This window comes from Lissotriton vulgaris, chromosome 5 (assembly GCF_964263255.1).
Source record: "Lissotriton vulgaris chromosome 5, aLisVul1.2, whole genome shotgun sequence".
Taxonomy (NCBI): Eukaryota; Metazoa; Chordata; class Amphibia; order Caudata; family Salamandridae; genus Lissotriton; species Lissotriton vulgaris.
The window spans coordinates 1,703,466,764-1,703,489,289 of record NC_141693.1 but is presented as its reverse complement, the minus strand read 5'-3'; the positions used below and the strand labels follow the sequence as shown (position 1 = coordinate 1,703,489,289).

Genomic DNA, 22,526 nt, shown 5'->3' with positions numbered 1-22,526 from the left:
ATTTTACACATACATCGGCCTGGCAGCTATTATTGACATCTTGGAGAATCATTTAAAAGGATGACAACTTTCTGTTTTTTCCGTTTTATAAGTAAACTCAGGCAGAAAAACATGTTATTTTCTCAATTAGTTTTTATATATAAGTCACCAAAAAACGACAGCCATAATAGTATTTTAAATTAGGAATCGAACACCTAAAATAAGTGTGGGAGGGGGCGCCGTGCCTGCATCCGTACTACAGCTCCCAGCATGCTTTGTGTTTGGTCTTGTCTTGAACCAACATGAGGTAACTCCCACTGAAACTACAAGACCCATGTAACCCGTAGGTACACATCCAATAGGCTGCCGGCATGTTGTCATGCGATCTGTAGGCTCGGATACTTGTCACTGATTAAAGATGGCGGATGACGGTGAGACAGCACTCGGGCAGCAGTTGGAGGACAACGACCACGACCATGAACACTGCAGCGGCTGTGAAAACGAAGAGGAGCACAGCTACAATCGGGGGTAAATGGCGTTGCGGCCCGAAGCAAGGGGAAAGTGTCTGGGTGTCTTCCACGGGGCTGTTAGCAAGCGGCTACCTCTGTCTAGCTCTGCCCAGACGGCACCACCTCCAGCGCTCTGATAGGCTGATGCTGCCCTTAAACCGGATTCTCGCATCTCTCGTTAGCTGCTACGCCTGTCAGTTAAGTGTGTCGAGGTGTGGCTGTAGGCTTCACGTTGAATGGGGTTCATACATTGTTTCTGCGGTGAAGAGATCAGGTTAAATGTGTGAACCTGTGTATGTTGTCGCTTTTAACGGTTGCTTCGCGGTGCACCAGCGCATGAAGTGCGTTTTTGTGGGAGAATGGGACTTGAATAGTATAAGTCATGAACAATTGGAAAAAGTAATATGAACTAAACAGATCCTTTCTGCGTCAAAGAAGCACATTTTTCCAGGTGTAGAAGGAAAAATGTTCTGCAACGTAGTGTTATAGTGTGTGGATCACTACGTGCATGCATCGTTGTTTTTACCACAGTAAGCCATGTTATAGAAGGGCAAGAGAGAGGAAGTAGGCCATGCTTCCAGCATAGAGCCCTCCTCCCTGTCACATTCTATCAGTGGTTGGGGATCATGTGACTTGCAAGTCCGACTCTGTTACTGAATATTTATAATGGAGGTAGTAGTACTAATTAGGTTACTACGTTGATTATCCCCTTGCCGCCCCATCGCACCACCTTTTCGCTTTCTTCTTTCTGTTGGTGTGTTACTAAAAGAGCTTTGATTCCGATTTACGGTGTAGTCTTTTGTGGACGACGATCCTTCAATTTCTTATTTACAGTAGTCCACGCCTTCAAGAGTGATAATACTGCTAGTAAACAGGATGCTTAACGCTGCCCAAAAGGTTAGTTTGCCCACAGCTTTAACCCCGAAAATATAGGATGTTGTGGAATAGACGAGGGCATTTTGCGACTCAAGAGCTTACATTTTGCAGCACGTTGTTGCTCTTTAGTGGCATATTCCTTTAACATGGTAATGGGAAGCCTTTCTTTTACCTCAGTAGATTAAATTCTATCACTGAATTGAGAAGTATTTATTTAAAGGTTATAGTTTTTATATGTGAACTTGGAAACATTCCTGCCTTCGCCCTGGCGATAATGTCATTTAATGATATAAAAGCAGAGTCAGTGATATGTGGCCTAGGGTCTTATTATGCATGGAGCAATATTATCTCTTAAATGAAGCACCATTTTGTTTCTACACTGCACACTAAACTCGTGTATTGTAAGGTGCTGACATGTGATAATGAAACAAAATGAGGCTTCGTGAAAATAAATATTTGACTATGATAACAAGTTAGTCAGGTGGGGAAGCTGGGATGGAGCTAAGGTTTTCTGGTATTTGTGCAATTTAACCACTAGACAAGTGCCCCTCTCTTCTGTTTTACATCAGAGGCTGGAGATGTCTCGAATTCTTACTCATTTATTGCAGCTGGGTGGGAGTGGATGATGAGCTGACTCTCTGCTGTTGTATGGCACAGCATTCCTATGGCTATGAGACCGTGATTTATCTCATCCTTTGGCAGGAGGGCAGCTTAGTTTATGGGTGGAGAATAAAACAATATGATGCAAGGGTTTCTCTTATTGCTGCAAGTGTTTAATGTAGCAGGCTTTGTGTGCCTCTAAAGAAGAAACCTTCTTTATTGTGTGATTATTTAAAATCATTTCAATAAAAACCAATAGTTCATTCATGCACATCCGCTACATAACGGAATTTATAAAGCCCATGAAAATCTGAGCCTGAGTTGGAGGTAGAGATTATTAAAATTAAAAGAGAAGTATAATTAAAATCGGTCCGTATGCCTTTCAAGAATACATTAGTCTAAAGAGCTAGCATTAAAGAGCAGAAATGCGACCAAAGTGCAAATGTTGCACCTTGAGTGTTGCGGACATAGCCCTAAGGTCACCATAATGTGGCTTGATGACGCCCCAGTTAAAATGCAATTTCTAAAATGTTACTCAGGAGCTCGTCTTCAAACTAAAACGAGTCTTTCAAAGGTGTCGCTCCGTGCGATTTTGTTGGGGTCAGGAACTGTTCTTGAGAAGCCATACAAAGGATCAATCAAGCAAATGTATATAGCGCGCTACTCACCCGGGAGGGTCTCAAGGCGCTGGGGGAGAGGGGTCCGTTACTGCTCGAAAAGCCAGGTCTTGAGTTGCTTCCTGATGGAGAGGTGGTCCTGGGTAAGCCGTAGGTGGATGGGGAGAGAGTTCCATGTCTTGGCCGCCAGGTAGGAGAAGGATCTTCCTCCGGCGGTGGCTCTGCGAATGCGTGGTACGGTGGCGAGGGCGAGGCTGGTCGATCGCAGCTGGCGGGTGGGCGTGTAAAAGGTGAGGCGGTTGTTGAGGTACTTGGGGCCCAGATCGTGGAGAGCCTTGTGTGTGTGTGTGGGTGAGGAGTCTGAACGTGATCCTCTTGCTGACGGGGAGCCAGTGCAGGTCTCTCAGGTGGACGGAGATGTGGTTGTGGCGGGGGACGTCCAGGATGAGTCGTGCGGAGGCATTATGTATGCGCTGGAGTCTCTTCTGTAGTTTGGCAGTGGTTCCCCCGTAGAGGGTGTTCCGTAGTCCAGTCGGCTGGTGACGAGTGCCTGGGTGACTGTCTTCCTGGTTTCGGTGGGGATCCATTGGAAGATCTTACGAAGCATGCTCAGGGTGTTGAAACAGGATGACGAGACGGCGTTGACTTGTCTGGTCATCTAGAGGGAGGAGTCCAGGATGAAGCCCAGGTTTTGTGCGTGGTCCGTTGGCTTGAGTCTGGTGCCCAGGGCGGGGGGCCACCAGGAGTCGTCCCAAGCAGAGGGGGATGATCCCAGGATGAGGACTTCCGTCTTGTCTGAGTTCAGTTTCAGGCGGCTGGTCTTCATCCACTCTGCGACGTCTTCTATTCCTTCCTGGAGGTTGGCTCTGGCGGTGGTGGGGTCGTTGGTGAGGGAGAGGATCAGCTGGGTGTTGTCGGCGTAGGAGATGATGTTCAGGTTGTGTTGGCGTGCGATGGCTGCGAGGGGGCTCATGTAGATGTTGGAGAGGGTGGGGCTGTGTGAGTATCTTGGGGTACGCCGCAGATAACTTCGATGGCCGCGGATCTGAACGGGGGGAGGCGGACTCTCTGGGTTCTTCTGGCGAGGAACGAGATGATCCATTCCAGTGCCTTTTCTTGGATTCCGATGTTGCTGAGGCGCTGTATTAGGGTGCGGTGGCAGACAGTGTCGAATGCGGCAGAGAGGTCCAGGAGGAAGAAGGCAGCTGTTTCCCCGTTGTCGAGCAGGGATCTGATGTCATCAGTGGCTGCGATGAGGGCTGTCTCGGTGCTGTGGTTGGCTCTGAAACCGGACTTTGAGGGGTCGAGGGATCTGTTCGTCTCGAGGAAGGCGGCAAGCTGTTTGTTGACTGTCCTCTCAATGACTTTGGCAGGAAAAAGGGAGGAGAGAGATGGGGTGGAAGTTCTTGAGGTCGGTGGGGTCCGCTGTCTGTTTCTTCAGGAGGGCGCTGAGCTCGTAATGCTTCCAGCTCTCCAGGAAGGTGGCGGGGTTGAAGGAGAGGTTGATGATGTCCCGGCGTTGGGGTGCGATGATGGAGTCGGCCTTGTTGAAGACTTGGTGGGGGGCAGGGGTCGGTTGGGGATCCGGAGTGGATGGTGTTCATTGTGCGGGTGGTGTCTTCGTTGCTGACCAGGATCAAGGCGCAGAGGGTGGTGGTGGTGGTGGCGGGCGATGGTTCGGTGGTTGGGTGCGTGGTTGGTGAGGTACTTTTTATCACCGTTACGCTTTCATTTACACTTGAGTTAAACCGGGAAAAAATTGCTTGGCTGCTCTGAAAGTTGGACAGTCTGTTGAGGCATGCTTTCAGTTTCACCTGCTGGCAATGCTAGAACTGCTCTCATTAACTTCAGGAATCGAGCTGCCAGCTGTGAGACTCACCTTTCCAGCGTGATTCAACCGCTGCACAACAGGTTCCAACTTTAAAGCATGCTATATTGTGCGCAGCCCAAAAATCCTGAAATGGAGCAGCTTTTCACATATAGAGAGGATATGAGTTAGTGATTCTTCCTGCTGTGCGCAGAATCTGCAGTGTCTATCTGGCTCTTCCCCCGATTTTGGAGTCATAAGTATGATTTGAACCAAATTAAACCAAGTCGTAGTCCTCAGTAGCTCCTGTTTATTGCTAGATTAAGAGACGGGGCGGTAAGTCTGCAGCACTTCTGGATCATATAAGGCGAATGCCCAGCAGACATTGGTCAGGTTCTTGATTTTCCTAATGTTCTGATCCCTGGAGATGACTTTTGCTAGCTTAGTTATTAGTCTGGCGGCTGTTGGTAGTGGAAAGCCGCTGGACTAAACCTCTCGCGCCTCTAATGAATCCAATGCGGAGCTAAAACACTTATGCCAATTGGTCTGGGGATTCTATATAGTTTCACAGATTAGCCTTTTTAATGTGTTTTCTTTAGCTTGTTTAGCTTTCGTGCAATACACTAGAAATTTGACTGTAAGTGCCCAGTGCTGTGAGATCATACACAACTCCTCTCCTAATTGTGCTGCACAATGTGGGAGGGAAAAAACTCTTCAATAGCACATTAATTGGGCCCTATCGATAGTTTTCCATTCTTTCTCTGAAAGTGATTGCACTGTGTGTTATTGTTGGAAGTAATTCACTGCCTATCACCTTTTAGCAGTAGTCTCAGATCTTGGTTTATTAGTGACTTCTGTAATTTCCCGAAAGGCCCTTTCCAGCGAGTTGGCTGCTGCCTGTTATGCTTGGATATGTGCTGAAATGCGCCTCTATAGTCCAGCCACACTCCCAGATATTTATACGCTTCCAAGACCTCCACAGGACTTCCTTCAATAGACCAGGCCCCTCTTTTGTTTTCATGTAAATTTTTATTTTTTTAAACAATCTTTTATTAGAAACAATAGGCAGCAATAAAGACATCACCTTGACAGCTTAGACAAAAAACGTTCATAAGATTACAGCGTTATCTTTCTAATCATCCATCCAGGAGAGCACATTCCAGCAACTTCGTAACTATCTGCAGACGGGTCACTTTCATGGCTCCGGGTCAGGAGACTTCATTAGTCCAGACCTATTCCTGATTGCCCACAGTATGCACCGTCATCTCGTTGTCCCCCTCCTCTAACCCTACTAGTCCCTCCTCCTCAGTTTCACTGTCGGAGAAACATAAATCTCCCCCCTATATTTATCCATTGCCCCAACTTGTGATCCCATTTATGTGGACATCCCCTCCCATTTATATACAGTTTTTTTTTCCGGCAATCATGGCATGATCCATATCTTTTGCCCATTCTCTCAGCTGTGGTATGGTATCTACTCCCCACTTCTGAGCAATGGTCCATTTTGCAATACTCCAACCCATCGTGGCCCATGATTGTTCGGCTTGTGTGAGGTCTGTTGCCTCCCAAATATTGAGGAGACACATGGGAGTTGGGTGAATAGGCTTGTCACAAGTCCTAGCCAGTTGTCTGGTGACGTCTGTCCAATATTGCTGTATGTAAGGGCAGTCCCATAGGATAAGTAGGAATGTACCCGTCTGATTACAGTGTTGGAGGCTGAGTACATCAGGTTTCCTACCCAACCGGTATAGCAGTGTGGCATCAAAATATACCCGGTGGAGAATTTTAAGTTGCACCAAGCGGAGTCTCATCAGGATGGCTACTTCTCGGGGCAAGGACAACGCCTCTATCTAGTCCTCATCGGCTATTTCTCCCAGTTCAACCTCCCAGTACACGCCCTCCGCTTCAAAATTGGATCGGCCCGATTATTGATAAACTATTTATATGTGAGAGAGAATGCCTTGCGGTTCATAGGATCTAGCAAGAGCCTGTCTTCCAGGGCAGAGGAGTCTGGAAGGGGGTATTTTTATGGATTTTGTTTTCATTTTTGTTGAAATTCTCATGACTTTTGTTTTTGCAGTGTTTATCTTCAGGTTATTGCTGTGGCAGTAGGCTGATAGTACGCTAAAGAGGCGACATAACCCAATAGGTGCCTGGTCGAGGATCACAGTATTGTCTGCATATTGTACCAGTTGTATTCTTGAGCCTGCCATTTTTGGTGGAAAGAAGCATGTCATCTGTAGGTGGGTTGTCAGGTCAACCAGATACAAATTGAACAGGAGTGGTGCCAATATCCTCCTTGTTTTAATCCTTTACCCGTCTTGTCTTTAGCAGTTGTGGCCCATCCTGCTCTGACTTTTTTGACCCACCTGTCTGTATAAATTGACATAATGGCTTTTAGTAGAATGAGGGGAATTCCCCAGGCTTCAGTTTTCACCAAAGCATCATTCTGGAAAAGCTATCAAATGCAGTTTGATAGTCTATTAAACCGGTGTACAGGGCCGCGCCCTTTGCTGCTATAGTTGCTTTGCTTAATTGGGACAGACAGATGAGATTGTCCTCGATGTGGCATCCTCTTGAAAGCCTGTTTGGTTCATCTGGATTAGATCAATGCCATCTGCCCAGGCTTGGAGCTCCGAGTTTAAAATGCCGGAGAAGCACTTGACTTCTGTGTCCAAAAGTGTAATTAACCTATTGGTGCCAATAGTGACCGCTCCTTGACTCTGGGATGGTTGACCCCATCAAATATTGCTAGAATAGGGGAGGCCATGAGAGAGGCATATCTGATTGGCGTCCCATTTATATACTGCAGCAGGGATGCCACTGGGTCCTGGTGCACCGCTTGGGCATGTTGCTTTGATTACTGTGGTAAATTGAGGCAAACCTCTTGTGATCAGGTCGCCGGTCGGGGGCTAGCTGGTTCTGGGAGAAGGTAGGTGATTGTTAGAACTGGCTATTTCTGGTTGGCTAAGGCTGACGCCAAAGCTAGGCAGAAACCACCATTGTAGTCAGGGCAAGGGAGTCGCACCCCAAGATAACCCCTGGTAGCTTGGCACGAGCAGTAAGGCTAAACTCGTAGGCAATGTGTAAAGCATTTGCGCCATCACACAACAGCAACAACATCCTAGGCACACCACAAAACCTTGTGTGAGGAACTCCACACAAGGTTATTATAAAATAACTTCTGTATTGTAAAAACACATCAGATAGTATCACACAATATACATGGTGCCAACTGGCATGGGCAATATTCACAAGGGATTATGTACACCAGGACAGGGCCACATGGGCCACTGTCAGAATCAGCACCTAGTAGAAATTAGAATAAGTATAGCACAAAATTAAGAGTTATAAATCACAACCAGTAACTACTGGTAAAGTGGGCACTCGCCAAACAATCAAATAAACGGGGTTGCACTCGCAACAAAGCAAATAGTGATATCGGGCATGAAGCAGGGTGACACCTGCAATTCCGCACACAAAATGCGGGCGTAGAAACGCTCCAATGAAGCAAAAAGCGCTCCCAAGCGCCATGAAAGGCAAATCAAGCGCCAGCAGGCAAAAGAAGGTCTCTGCCTCAAAAAAAGCACTCCCCCAGTGCTACCAGCAAGGTCCAGCAGCAAAGGGGACCCAGTAAAAGGTCTCCAGAGTCCAGGACATCAGCAGTCCATCAGGTATCCAGGGGCTGGGCAGGGCCCAGGGATTCCCCTGGGCCCAAGCAGCAGCACGCCCCTGGCAGGATTCAAGTCAGAAACAAGAACATTTTTAGAGTGTCACAGCACCCTTTTTTATACCCAAAATCCTTTGTCTAAAGGGTGCAGGCAGTGTGAGAACCAGCTAGAACTGGTTATAGGGAATTCCTTTCACTGGCCAGGCTAGGGACATCAGACGCACCCCAGGGGGTGGAGCCAGCATTGTGTGGGGAAAACCCAGCCTCATTCAGGACCCTCAAACCAGACGCTCAATCCACAAGCAGGCCCAGGCTCACTCCTCCCCTCACATCAGCATGCTAAACACTCCATTCACCACGGGGCAGACCCTCCCAGACTCTTGGAGCCAGAGTCACCCGCCAGCCTCAGCCAATCACACGCCAGACACAAATATGCCAACTTCTAAAAGTGGCACTTCTACACTAGACACAATCATGCCGCATATATCATTACGCAGCATTCAATCTCACGAGTTCGCACATACCAAACTCGACCCTGCACTCCCCACACATCAGGAACTACCACGGGCATACATATTCCCCATTCATTCCTATGGGAGGGCAGGTCACTCATCATACATACACAGAGAGCTCACGCACTTTACACTGTACCACAGTGAAAAAGTGCGCAGAGGCCTAAAATCACCACCACCAGGTTCCAGAAACAGGCTAGGAAAAAGCAAAAAGTCTCGGGGTGAACCTGCCAAAAGGGCCGGGTCCAACAATTGCCTAATGTGAGTTTTGCGCAATGTGATGTGGTGCTAGGAAATGTAATGCATTTAATGTGATTACGCACCTTGATCTTACACCTCTGAATGTTTTTAGGCATCATGTGGTTTTGCACTATTGAGTTATGTTCTGGCACCTCTGAATGTTTTTATGCATCATGTGTCTTCCTTGATTTTACACCTCTGAATGTGTTGGTTTATGCATCATGTGTTCTTCCTTCCCTACTCCTCTGAATGTTTTAGGCATCATGTGTTTTCTTTCCTTACACCGCTGAATGTTTTTATGCATCATGTGTAATGTGTTCTTGCCTATACCCCTAGATGTATTTTATTCTTAGGTGATGGTGTTTTGCCTAGTATAGTTATACTAGGGAGGTTGTGTCCATGCGTGATCTAGGCCAATGGTTATTAGTATTGCTTAGTGTGTACCTACCTTTACCAGTAGTTACTGGTTGTGATTTATAACTGTTATTTTGTGCTATACTTATTCTAATTTCTACTAAGTGCTGATTCTGACAGTGGCCCATGTGGCCCTGTCCTGGTGTACAAAATCCCTTGTGAATATTGCCCGTGCCAGATGGCACCATGTATATTGTGTGATACTATCTGATGTGTTTTTACAATACAGAAGTTATTTTATAATAACCTTGTGTGGAGTTCCTTTTGTGGTGTGCCTAGGATGTTGTTGCTGTTGTGTGCTGGCGCAAATGCTTTACACATTGCCTCCAAGTTTAGCCTTACTGCTCGTGCCAAGCTACCAGGGGGTGAGCAGGGGTTATCTTGGCGTGTGACTCCCTTGCCCTGACTAGAATGGTGGTTTCTGCCTAGCTTTGGCGTCGGCCTTAGCCAACCAGAAATAGCCAGTTCTAACAGTGATCATGCCACGAGCCGTGCTTTTCCTTATTGTCTCTTCCGCCCCCCCCTTCCCTGTATGAGCTTATGACTTATGATTCTCAGTCAGTGGGTGCAATCTTACCACCTCTTACCTGAGTTATTGGAGTTAGATTTTTATTGATCCACAGCCAAAGTTTCCTTTGGTTTTTTTTATTTTAATATCGTAAAAGATTGGGCCCATGATCTGGCTTCCTCTTTCCTTTTGGATGTAGTGCGCCTTTCTATATTTTTTCCTTAACGTGACCATCTGCAATCTTGTACAGTTGTTTTCCCCCTTGTTGTTTCTAGAGCTTTTAAGGATTTTATTTAAATGTTGTTTCAAAGCTTGAAGGTGGTTTTTATTTTTCGCCTGGCCGAAGGCTGTGCACTGCGCAGCTTTTCGGCGCAGGCGAAATCTTATGTTAGTACAGAGTGGGCTTGGGATTACGCCCTCTGTTCCATTGGCTTGCTCCATAAATGGAGGCTAGCCATTGGAACAGAGATCTGTCCGTCATGGCCGGACCAGATTCGTGGGCGTTCCCGCGATTTTTTTTTCCCTCTCCGCCTCTGCGATGTAGTCATCGCGGCGGTGGGTGGAGTTTCGTTTTTTTTTTTCTGGGTTTGTTTTTGTCATTCCATGCCGACCACGGCCGCCGGAGGAAGCCCAGGTGAGTGCTTGTTAAACCATGGTCAGGATTTTCTGACTCTCAACCTTCGCCATGTTCTGTGCCGTACACCACGGAAAGATTATTGTATTTAAATGTTTAGGGTGTTTGGAGCGCCAATCTTCATCTAGGCTCCTCAAATCGTGTACCGCCGTGTCACTCATTCGAGGAGTGTTTAACTCATCAACTTAAAACATTACACAGCCGTGCATAAGAATGAAAGAAATGTTAGCAAAATTGTCTCCGTCTGTTTGTGAATTGTACTGACAAATGAAGAAAAACGAAAATATGCACTAATTGTTAAGGTCATCCATCCACTCTGAATTTTATCCGACTGCATGCCCTCGAAGCCCCGCCCCCCTCCCGAGACGTGGCATCGAAGTAACAGTATGCTGCGTGGCTTTCTCTCGCAAGGACTTGTTTACAATACGCACAGTTGTTTTTTGCCACTGAGGGAAAAGGGCCACACGGCCGGCAACACTGCGTGTTCTTAAGGATGTTACAGTATTTTAATATCAGCCCCTCAGAAGCTGAAGTAGTCCCAACGAGGACCGCGGCATGTAACCGTTTTCTAATTACAAGTGTGAGTGTCAATTAATTCATTTAGCTAATTATCCACTTCTTGAACACCATGCACCAAAGAACTGTAAAAGACAGGCATATGGCGATAGATCGCGAACAAGAACACGGCGTGTGTCTATTCATCCAGTCGACTGGCAAAACCCGCGCGCTCAGCCAGCGTGCCAGAACGCCCCAGATAAATAGGTTTAGTCAGTATAATAGCTGAGGGGATACAGCTGCCGGGAGCCTTAATTACAGCATTATGCTAATCGTCTCTGAAAAACATCAAAACCAATCCTTTTTAACTTTTGTTTGTAAGCATACCCACAGGTCAAGCATATAAACATTTTTAATTGCGCTCCGTGTTCCAAAAGAGAGCCCCCAGCCCTTTTTTGAGCTGCGCATTAGACACCCGTGAAACCATTGCTCATTGTTGGAAGGCTGATGCAAAGTGCAAGCCCGCTGTAAGCAGCTTAATTCACACAGTAGTGAAAAAAGACAGGCGTGAAGGTTAAGCCGTCTTTCTGGGTATTTATTTTTGTTCCTTGTGTTGCTGCGCAGCACAGTATTAAAAAAACAAGCATTAGAAATGCAATAGGTCTCGCAGCATTAGAGTTAGTGCTTTTAGAATTGTTAATGGTTTTTTTTGTAAATCTTTAGCATGAGGTTGAGGGTGAGTGAGGTTGAGGGTGAGTGAGGGTGAGGCTGAGGGGTTGAGGGTGAGTGAGGGTGAGGGGTTGAGGGTGAGTGAGGGTGAGGGGTTGAGGGTGAGTGAGGGGTTGAGGGTGAGTGAGGGGTTGAGGGTGAGTGAGGGTGAGTGAGGGTGAGTGAGGGTGAGTGAGGGTGAGTGAGTGAGGGTGAGTGAGGGTGAGTGAGGGTGAGTGAGGGTGAGTGAGGGTGAGTGAGGGTGAGTGAGGGTGAGGGAGGGAGGGTGAGGGTGGGTGAGGGTGGGTGAGGGAGGGTGGGTGAGGGTGAGTGAGGGTGAGTGAGGGTGAGTGAGGGTGAGTGAGGGTGAGTGAGGGTGAGTGAGGGTGAGTGAGGGTGAGTGAGGGTGAGTGAGGGTGGGTGAGGGGTTGAGGGTGAGTGAGGGTGAGTGAGGGTGAGTGAGAGTGAGTTAGGGTGAGGGGTTGAGGGTGGGTGAGGGTGAGGGGTTGAGGGTGAGAGGGTGAGGGTGAGGGGTTGAGGGTGAGGGGTTGAGGGTGAGGGGTTGAGGGTGAGGGGTTGAGGGTGAGGGGTTGAGGGTGAGGGGTTGAGGGTGAGGGGTTGAGGGTGAGGGGTTGAGGGTGAGTGAGGGTGAGTGAGAGTGAGGGTGAGTGAGGGTGAGTGAGGGGTTGAGGGTGAAGGGTTGAGGGTGAAGGGTTGAGGGTAAGTGAGGGTGAGTGAGTGAGGGTGAGGGGTTGAGGGTGAGTGAGGGTGAGGGGTTGAGGGTGAGGGGTTGAGGGTGAGTGAGGGTGAGGGGTTGAGGGTGAGTGAGGGTGAGGGGTTGAGGGTGAGGGGTTGAGGGTGAGTGAGGGTGAGGGGTTGAGGGTGAGAGGGTGAGGGGTTGAGGGTGAGGGGTTGAGGGTGAGTGAGGGTGAGTGAGGGTGGGGGGTTGAGGGTGAGTGTGGGTGAGTGAGGGTGAGTGAGGGTGAGTGAGGGTTCATTCAGCGGTGTAGACAATGTAGTGGCAGCAGGACATGACGTCCCTCTCCAGACTCTCGCATCAAGGCGCTCTATCAGTGTACAGACTTTCCTATCTTGAAGGGAAAAGTAAACTCGCACCAGAGTATTCCAATATAAAAATCCATAGCTTTAAAATCGGAGACCCTTCAAAGTATACGCACCTTATAGCTTGGCGGCGCGACAAATAATTTGTTTGTGCAGAAAGAAAAAGGTGTGTTATTGATAAAGATGTGGTTCCTCATTTAAAACCGCCGGGCTACCTTGGCAAATAATTCACACTCATCCCCCACAGCCCAGGTAAACCGACCCTGCTCATATTGAGCCCGCAATTCCACCCTGTTCATGAATGAGTAAGAATAAGGTGTAAGTAATGAAACGCTTACCCTGCTGCAGCCTGCCAAAGTGTCAACTCCGACAAAAGCCCTAGCATTCCTCCCTGCCCTGTTGCCAGGCCAACTCACAGTGAGGCAGGAAAGCGAGAGACTGGCTCTAATAACCCCCTTTGGAGGAGAGAGAGAGAAGGAGCTGGGAGGCGACAGCAGGGCGGAGCTCCTCTCGGCTTCTGTTAATGAAACTCCAGGAAATGAGTCAGTGCCTACTAACACATCCCTTCTATACAACTGGGCATCAAGTTACCGACCACCCACTCAAAACAGGAGTGCTCTGGGACAACGGCTGCAACTGCCTGGAAGAGTAAAAGGCGGAGAACGTGGTTGCGCCGAGTGCCAGGGCCCAGAGGAAGGGGCAGGTCGGAGCAGACGACTCGAGAGCACCAGAGAAAAGGCATAATGGCAGCCTCCATGGGAGGCGGGCACACTAGATTCAGCATGACCAACTGTCTAGTGGCCCCACGCCATCTGCTGCGCCGTCAGCCTGTCCCGATTCCAAGACGATCGCAAACTGCATTTTGGGGCTTGCAGTTTCGCTTTTACACTTGCAAGCCTGGACTCAACATCCCATCATGCAAAGTGCTGGAGGTTAAAAACGTCAAGCATGCCTTTAGGCGTCTAGGACATGAGAGCAACTACAGAACACAATCAGAGGTCCCGTCCAACGACAGTATTCAAGGCGACCGTTTTTGTTGAGTGTGCTTTGAAACAGACTTTAATCGCTTGCGCGTCCTTTCTATAAAAGCTTCATTTCAGAGTATAATGAAAACATGCACTTTGTGCTGCGCAGCGTCCTTAGCACTAGAAACTGCATACAGTACTTGATAGACAACTATTGGCAAACGTATCTACTCAAATATGGCGACTGTCTATGCCTACGTGAAAAGCCTAACCGTTTTAATGGGGCCGATTCAAAACCACCTAAAAGTAAAAGAAAGTCTCGGAAGATGTGTAATGCGGTTCTCTATTGTGGCTAGACCGGAATAACATTTTATGATGTAATCCGAGATACATAATCTTGTCAACAAAAAAACGATACTCCCGAAAATAAATAAAAAGTAGCCTATACACACAACACTAATTAAGAAAGGAATTGAATTAGCCAAGCCGTGTTTTGATGTTTTCTCAATCTTTCAATTACGTTTAGAATAGCTTCTCAAGATGGCTGGCCGTCTATGTTCGACATCGGTAATCGTGCCCTTAAAGGTAATCTAACTGCAGCCAATGCGTAGAGTCACTGCATGTTCTGGAGGAAAAGGGATACCAGCTGATCGCAATATGTGGTGCCAGGGAGCGCTTGTTCCCCGTACCTTGGCAGCCCAGCCCGCTTTCAGCTGGAAACACGCCCACGTCCCGCAGAGGAGTGAGCCTGGGACAGGGGAAATATAACGCTGTACAGAACGAAGCTAGACTCCTGCTGTGAAAATATGCACGACACCGTAGAAAGAAGTAGTCGCAAACGTGATTCTGATGATCCATTAGAAAAGGCTTGTAGTAGGAGCAATGAGGGGGAGGAGAAATGCGCTGGGGTCAGGCGGGGGAGGGTGGGTTTGGAATGACGAGCTCGCGAGGCGGTGTTGGCGGGGAGGGGGCGGAGCGGGGGAGAGGGTGTGTGTGAAACGAGACGGAGGGGAGAGAGGGGAGGGGGAGGAGAAATGCGGCAGGCAGGCAGGGGAGGAGAGGAGGGGGGAGGAGAAATGCGACACGGCGGGAAGGGGAGGGGGCGGAACGGGGGCGGAGAGGGGAGAGAGAGAGTAGGCAAGGGTAAACAAACACGGACGTGCACGCGCCCGTGACTTTTAAGGTCAATGCGCATGCGCATAAGCTTAATGCGCATGCGCATTGACCTTAAAAGTCACGGGCACTGCAAGGAATCGCCACGATTCCTTGCAGTGCAGATAAAGTGTGGATAACTCGCTATAGTCTCGCCTTGCTCGATGCGCATGCGCATCGACAGGCGAGACCTAAAGAGAGAGAAACAATGCGCCAGGATGGGAGAAGGGCAGGGCGGATGAGACAGGTCTGTGTGCTGCCAAGGTTAACTCCAGGCTTTGCTTCAAATGCACTGTTCCTTCTGAATGGAAGAAAGTTAGGCAGGTGAGAATGGGCGCGCACTGCGGCGCATGTGAAATATGCATCATTTCAAGTATTGTTAATGTGCAGAAGTGTACTCTTTAATGTAGCATACTTCTGTAGATCGAATTGCTGCTGGGCCATTTTTGTAGTCTGACCTTGAGCCGAAAACGAATGAAATACTCCAACAAGGGGACAGAAGTGCTGTGACCGCAATATTGGGCCAAGTAGCACACTCCACAGGATGCTGTACCTGATAAGAGGTCGAATTAGTAGAAAAAGAACAGAGTAGGGAGTGCGCAGAGTAGGGAGTGCGCAGAGTGAGTGCTAGGGAGCGCAGAGTGAGTGCTAGGGAGCGCAGAGTGAGTGCAGAGATTAAGCTAATGGCAATGTAAATGACAATGCCATTTATTTATTTATCTGTTTTCAAAACCAACACATAAATACAAATTTTGTCATTTACAATGCCAATAGCTCTAACTTTTCCAAAGGCGAAACCATTGCATTGTGAATGCTTGTTGCTACTTGTTGTGGGCCTGGGCGCAGATGTGCCCTTATTTATGACCTCTATTGTATTAATGATGTCTGACTGTGGCTAACTGTTCCCAAAGATCTGAATTCGGAGGCTTATTGCCTACTGTCGGAATTGCCTCCAAGAAGGAGTCCATGCATGTGCCGTACTCTTCTTGATTGTCCTTGTCCCATCATATCCTATTGATGGGTTCCAGTTTGTTTTGCTTTCTGATAAGAATGACTTGGGCGACAGGCGTGCCGTACTTGGACTCCACAGCTGAGGATGGCATGGTCGTTGGCTAAGGTTGTAATAACTTCATATGTACGTATACATTAGAAATGAGCCAAAGACACCCATATCCTAAAAGGGGAGGAATGTGTGTAAGCTGCAGGGATGTCTGGGGTCACTCTAGCATTGATGAAGCTGAGTCCCAGTTGATTTATTTGTGCTGCGAGCTCTTTGACTTGTTTGTTTTCTCTTTGGTATTGCGCTTTAATTGGTTGGATATCCCAGATCTCCTCTTGTGAACCTATCAGGCTGTAATTTGGGGCATCTTGCATTAAATTGGAGTTGAAGTTGCCGTAATTAACCATATATAATCCGGATTTGCAGCACTGAGATCCTGGCGAATTGAGAGCAGAGACGTAATATTCTCTTTTAGCCTGGTGGGATGTAAGTATATACTGTCTACTATGAGAGGGAGCCTAGTCCGTGTTCGCCCGCCGCTAGTTGAGGATATTTTTACAATGATCTAATCCCCCTTTCCTGCTTTTAATATCTTGGTTGATGCCATAAATTCGTTTTGAACATAAATTGATACCCCAACTGAGGCATTTCTACTAACTTGTGAGGCATTTACAAGGGATTCATATGCTGTGAAGTCCTGGGGGCGGGAGAGGAATTTAGTGCCCAGGTTTTGTTTTTATAAAGAGCAATGTTGTAGTTTTTCCGAAGCTCTCTTATGGTAGAGCTCTTGATTACTGACTCGGTTTGCCCTTTTATATTCCAAGAGATTATTTTCACACTGGGCCTCCGATTTTGGTGTTGAGTCCTTAGGCTAGGGTCGGGCATTTAATTTGCTTGAGAGCCATGCTCCATTTGTTGACGCAGAGTGTTGGCTGTGCACTCTCCTCCTTGGCAGAGTCTGCTTTCTGTTCTTGTTAGTGGCTTTTCCACTGTTTCCGGGGGTCAACTTCCCCCAGAGGTTGCCCCTTAGAATAGATTAAGTAGTAGGCATGTTCTTGAATTTTAGGTTGTAGTCCTGGCTGATCTTTTTGTTTATGCCCACATCATTTTCTGGGAAGCAGATGGGGTATTTCCTTGCCACCTGATTAACCAATTTTATGCCCCATTGCTCGAGCTGCATTTTGATTTTCTTTAGAGCTTTGAATGTGTTTGGTCTATTAAAAATGATTCCTGTGTGCTCATTGATCTCCCCATTTCCTGGTTGAAGGAAGGCAACCCCTTCAATATCAGCAGAGCAGATTTGCTCCAGCCCTGCTATGTTCGCAAATAATTTGAGAAAGGATCCTCTAGTGAGGATATCCCCTGTTCACCCTTGAATCGTGTTCTGGATAAATATTTGTTTAATCCATTTCAGGTTTGCGTTTATCACTTCCTGTGAAGTGAAGCATCCAGGTTGTGATCTCGCAGGTAATTTCTTCCAGTTTGCCTGGTTTGCTTGAGGTAAATACTGGCTTCCTTGGGGATTGGCCTTACCCTAGGTTCTTAACCATGCATGTGGGAGCTCCCCATTTTACTACAGTGCCATTTGCTTCAGGTGATGGTTAGATGGCTCCTCTGGATGGCCCCAAAATAATTCCTCTCTCCAATCTCTTGGCGCTGTTATTACTTCTGTTTGTGACCCAACTGAGGATTTAAGGGGGGCTGGCGTGGTATGTGGATGGGGGGGGGGGGCGCAGATGGCTGAGGACCAGGAGCAAAAACTGAGGCCCTTGAGGCAAGAGTAATGGGCTCCCCGATGCCGCTGCGGCCTAACTCCGGAACTGAAATTTCATTCAACTGGATCTGGAAGCTTCTCCGGCACAGGCTACCTTCTGTCCGTTGATGAACTGCTTCTGAAACTTCACAGGTAAATCATAATTCATGAAAAACTGGGGGTCTAACTAAGCTAGAGCTCTCTACCATCATCAACATTGTATCGATGTAGTATATGCTGAGAGCCTTGACTTGGAACCTAAGTCTCTTTTCCTTCCAGTGTGATTCATAACTGTTGACTTCGATCCCTGCAAATCAATGTCCTTTATTTAACACAAATATATTAGTTGAACACAACTGTATAAAGTTGTTTTCAGCATTTGTACTTTTTTCTGCCATTTGAATAACCTTGTTGTGCTCCTGGCAATTTGACTTTGTGCTTTTATCCACAGTTTTTACATCTCGCTTCGCGATGCAGTGCATGCGCTGCTCGCCTTGGCGAGATTTATTGCACGCGGTGTTTCAACACAGCGCGCGCCTGGCGCGCTTTCACTTTGCACGCAGCGTTTCAACACAGCGCGCGCATGGCACACTTTCACTTTCCAGCGTGGAGGCGTGCTAGGACCATTTTGTTTCTGTTTTTTGGTGCATAGTTTTTTTGTTATTTATATTCTCGGATTCAATCTCTTTCTCCTTCAATTCTTGCTCTGTCTCCTGTGCTTTCCCCTGTACATGCACTTGTTCTTACACCTGCCCTCACTCTTCTAGTGTTCGGGGAGACTCGCGTGCATGCTCTGACTCTTGTGCTTGTTCCCTTCTCTGTCCCTCCACTGTCCTTTTCGGTCCGGGTGACTGACTAACGTGTCCATCGCTGTAATCCCTTTCATGTTTCACTACTCTAGTTCTCTGCGCGTCCTTTGTGGGTTCCGGAGTGGTGTGCTGATTGCCGATGGAGCGCTTCGGCACCTCGTCGGGGGTGGTAGGCGCTCTATAAATGTTGTTACAATACAAAAGTGAAGGCACAGACGTGCTTCATGCAGGAGCAGGTGATCGCTCTGAACCAGTGGTTCCAGGTCCAGCAGTACCTGAGCCCACTCCAGCCCCTCAAGATGGCGGCCTTGCGCAGCCTCATCTGCAAACAGGTATAGTGGTGGGGTAAGGGAGGTTGACGAGGGGGTTTTGGGGGACTTGGGGCAGGAATAACAACTGGGGGCTTGATGCTATACTCCGGAGGTTATTCTCAAGATACACATGCGTAGTACAAACCCACCATGAGCAACGGTGGCGACGTACTCACCCTCGACTGCTGGCTCAGAACTCTTATTTTAATTCCGTCTTCCTTTCTTGTTTGCTCTTCTGTATCCAGTTTGATTAATGGTTTGATTACCGGTTTGCCTTGAGGCTGCTTCTATGAAGTGACTCTTATTAAGGACATTTAAAACCTAGGCTCCGGTTTATAGACTTTGAAGTGGGTGACCAGGTTCGAGTCTTGGCGTCGGCCCAACATCCTGTGATTCTGGGCAAATCAATAAATGTCCCTGTGCCTACCAAAAATGAATGTGCCCTTGTGTAACATAACTGGTGCTCATGTAAAGCACTCCAATACCTTCGGGTCGAGCTCGCTCTATCTAAAACTGCAACAACAAAAAAATCCTTGGATTCCTGGAGGAAGTGTACATCCAGAGAACTCACTAGTGGGATGTCACCATCCAACCTTGTGCAGTACCACCCCACTCTATATCAAGCCCTAGTTTTCTCCTTGTGTTGCTCGTTGTTGGCTGCCGCAGAGGGCTGGGTACATAAGAAACCCACTCGTGTTCCTCCTTTCTGTTAGATTGCAGGTGAGATTCCTGTCTGTGTTACACATAGCCCCGGATCAGCAGACTGATTGATTCACAAATATTAAGACACTTCCCCTATTTTGTATTATTTGCCTCTGTATAGTGGCTATGCTACCTGTTTGCTTCTTCAGAAGTCTGTTGACACCAGGAGCGGAGAGAGCGCATTTAGCAATAGGATAATGGTTATCCACAGACAACTGAGTTACTAGAGTTCCAATTCACAAATCCTCATTAACAAAAGTTGGAAGTTTAATCCTCTATGCCTACTCCTACATTTTGAATTAATGACTTTTTGGGTAATCAAATACATCGCTATTTATGTACATGCAAATGTAACAGTTACGTTTTTGATCTGAAAATCGAACTCAAAAACGCATTTTCAACTGAAATGTTTTCTTTTCAAAGGGAAGATATTTTCTCCATGAACATCCCCTTGCCTTAAACTACTATCCTTCTCCATGCTCACCCTGAAAATCATTTACTGCCATCCTTTCGAGCAGCAGATTCATGAGCATGCATGGGAAACTATCTGCCATTTTATTTTGCATCCAACATGGCTCCCGCCAAAATCAGATATTCTGAACTAACCGATGAAGTGTATTTAAAAAAAAAATGGTGTCTGTTTATAGTTTTCAGAGTAAGAGGCTATTTATGTGGCTTTCCAGCAATGCTCACCCTTTTCTTACCTTTTGTGTCGTAATGCTCCTAAGTGCCCCTTGTTTGAGTCATATGGAACCTTAAGGCCTCTTGTTATTGTCATAGTTGAGCTCACGCTGAGACTCGAAGCTGGTTCCCTAGCCCAGAAGAGGGCAGCCCTGGCCATTACACCACACTCCCCCCTACTTTCATGGTTAGTAGTTCTCTCACCCTCCATCCCCTCCTCTTTCCCACTTTCATTATCTGTCTACTTACCCTACTCCAACCCCTGCCGCCCCCCCCGAATCTCTCACCTTGCCTTCTTTTCCCCTAACGTATTTGTGCTTATTGTTTATCTCGACCTTACAAGTAACTATGTTGCCATGCTCTAAGAGCTGTGCAACCTTTGTAACAATGTAACATGCAACTATGATCTGATGCTCACGTAAAGCGCTCTGATACCTCCGGGTCTAGCCAGCGCTATATAAAACTTAAAAAAAAAAATACATCCTGACGAGAGCCCCAGTACTTATTTTTTTATGAATTAACCACTGGGCAGGAAGTGCACCTGCTCATAACATAGCCCAGGTCTGCCAAAATCTTTTTTTTTTTTTGTTGTCTTTTGCAGTTTCAGACGCTTTGAGAGTGACCAGAGATTATATTGAGTTACAATTTAGAAAGCTCATACCTGTTATGGAATGAAAGATAGGTTCAGCAGATGTGGTTTTAACTCACAACAAACCGAATAACTTATGTCCACAAATGATGTTGCAGAATACCACAATTCTCTCATACTTGTCTCACCGATTCTGTCAAGGTAACCTCAAATTCTGCTGAGACAGCCATGTAACAACATGGCTGCAGCCCTGTGTATATTTTTTAGGTTGAGCCTGGGTAGCACATGCACTGCTCTGCAAGGCATGCTGTGTTCGAGTATAGACTTGAAGCTCCGCCTACTCACTGCCCAAATTTTTCATCGCCTTGTGTCATTATCCGATGTAAATGCTAGCTTCTGATTCGTTAATAAGCTTGTTAGGCTCTTCTTAGTACCACCTTGTCTTCATTTGGAACCTCCCATGAGGACTGGCCCACGTACTTCTGTTGTTACACGGTTTGTCTTATTTAGTCTGTAAGCACTATTTTCTTTAATGAGTTTCTCCTACTGCAGGAACGACATGCTTTCCTGCAACATTAACCACACCATGCCCGCTTTCACTTTTCAAGCAGCCCGGGAAAATGGCAGCCACTTTTTTTTAAATAAAATGGGTCTCAGATTTGCGAGAGTTTGAGCTGTTGGGATTGTGGATGGCAGTGCCTTTTATTTGTGTGTTAATTATAGAAAACGGATAGGTGGAGGGCATTGTCATTTGCAATGCCAGTGGCTTGGGCTCTCGCGAATGCGAGACCTATTGCATTGCAAATGCTTGTTGGTTTTTTCTGTATAGTCTAATATTTTTGGTTTGATCTGCGTAGAAATGAGCTTTTAGTATGGCGCTTAGCAATGGCTCCTATTGGTTTAGTCAAAGAATGTATATGTGTCTGTGTCCAAATCTATACTGAAGTCCTGTATAGTGTTTTGTGTCTTGAGTGAGCTGTAATGATCTGCTGTTTCTCATTTTACAAGGGTGAACTATTATCCATCATGATCTGTTTGATTTCCCTTTTGGGGGCCCATGCAGTTGCCAACTGTGTAGATCTTTTGCTGTATTATGTTGAGATTTGTATTACTCTGTATTGCCAGTAAAATTGCCTTGCAGCATTATCTGGGACAGGTACATACACACCCTGGGGTCTAGCATTGTGTCACAGACCTGAATTAGTTTTTTGCTTGAATAGTATCGTATGTAAAGTGGTTTTGTGTAATGAGAGCATTTTGGTATAGTGTGCATACTGGTGGAGGAACTTCTGTCAAGCTTTCTCTGTGACTGGTGATTGCAGTAGCAAAGTTAACTTTTTATCTCAGTCCTTTACTGTGCATTCGCCCCTTTATGAGTTTTACCCAAGCCAATATAAAAATTCACTGCCCACTTCTATGGCTTCCCTTTTGTGCTACGCCTCCCATCCTTCCCTCAAGAAGGAAGCCAAACCTCCATGCTTTTTAGGTCTTGCGTGTGAATGCAGCGCATGACCTGCTTCGCCTGCGAGACTATTGTCGTCTCTTTCCTTCCTGAAGGGAGCCAAACCATGTGCGCGCCCGCCGCCGGACAGGCGATGTGCACGCGCATGGCGTCTCCCACTAGCGCGCCTTGATTTATTATGGCTCAGCCCCTCGTTCCCTTTCTGCGCGCACGCTGTTTGCCTGCTCGTGGTTCATCCAGTGACCATTGCTCGCTCAGAACTGCATGATGCTTTGTTTATAGCCTGTGGGGTGGGGGGTCGAGTCAGCATTCCCAGTTAAGTTAGTATGTTGTGGCATTCCTTATGAGCATTGCAGATAACTAACTGGCGAAATTAATGCTCAAAGCCTTCGGCCATTATTTATTTAATATTAAAATAAGACTGCTGCATTGGCATCAGCCAAATTAAGTTTTCAGTGGCATTGGCCAAAC

At 47.0% G+C, this 22,526-nt stretch overlaps 1 protein-coding gene across 1 annotated transcript in view; it reads left to right on the top strand.

Moving 5' to 3' along the window:
- Positions 1-367: 367 nt before the first annotated feature.
- NMT1 (N-myristoyltransferase 1) overlaps positions 368-22,526 on the top strand; it is a 187,017-nt gene continuing 164,858 nt past the window's right edge. The window contains exon 1 of the mRNA XM_086923874.1: positions 368-507. Within this exon, the coding sequence (XP_086780000.1) occupies positions 398-507 (110 nt within the window). The 5' untranslated portion in view covers positions 368-397. The remainder of the gene's footprint in view (positions 508-22,526) is intronic.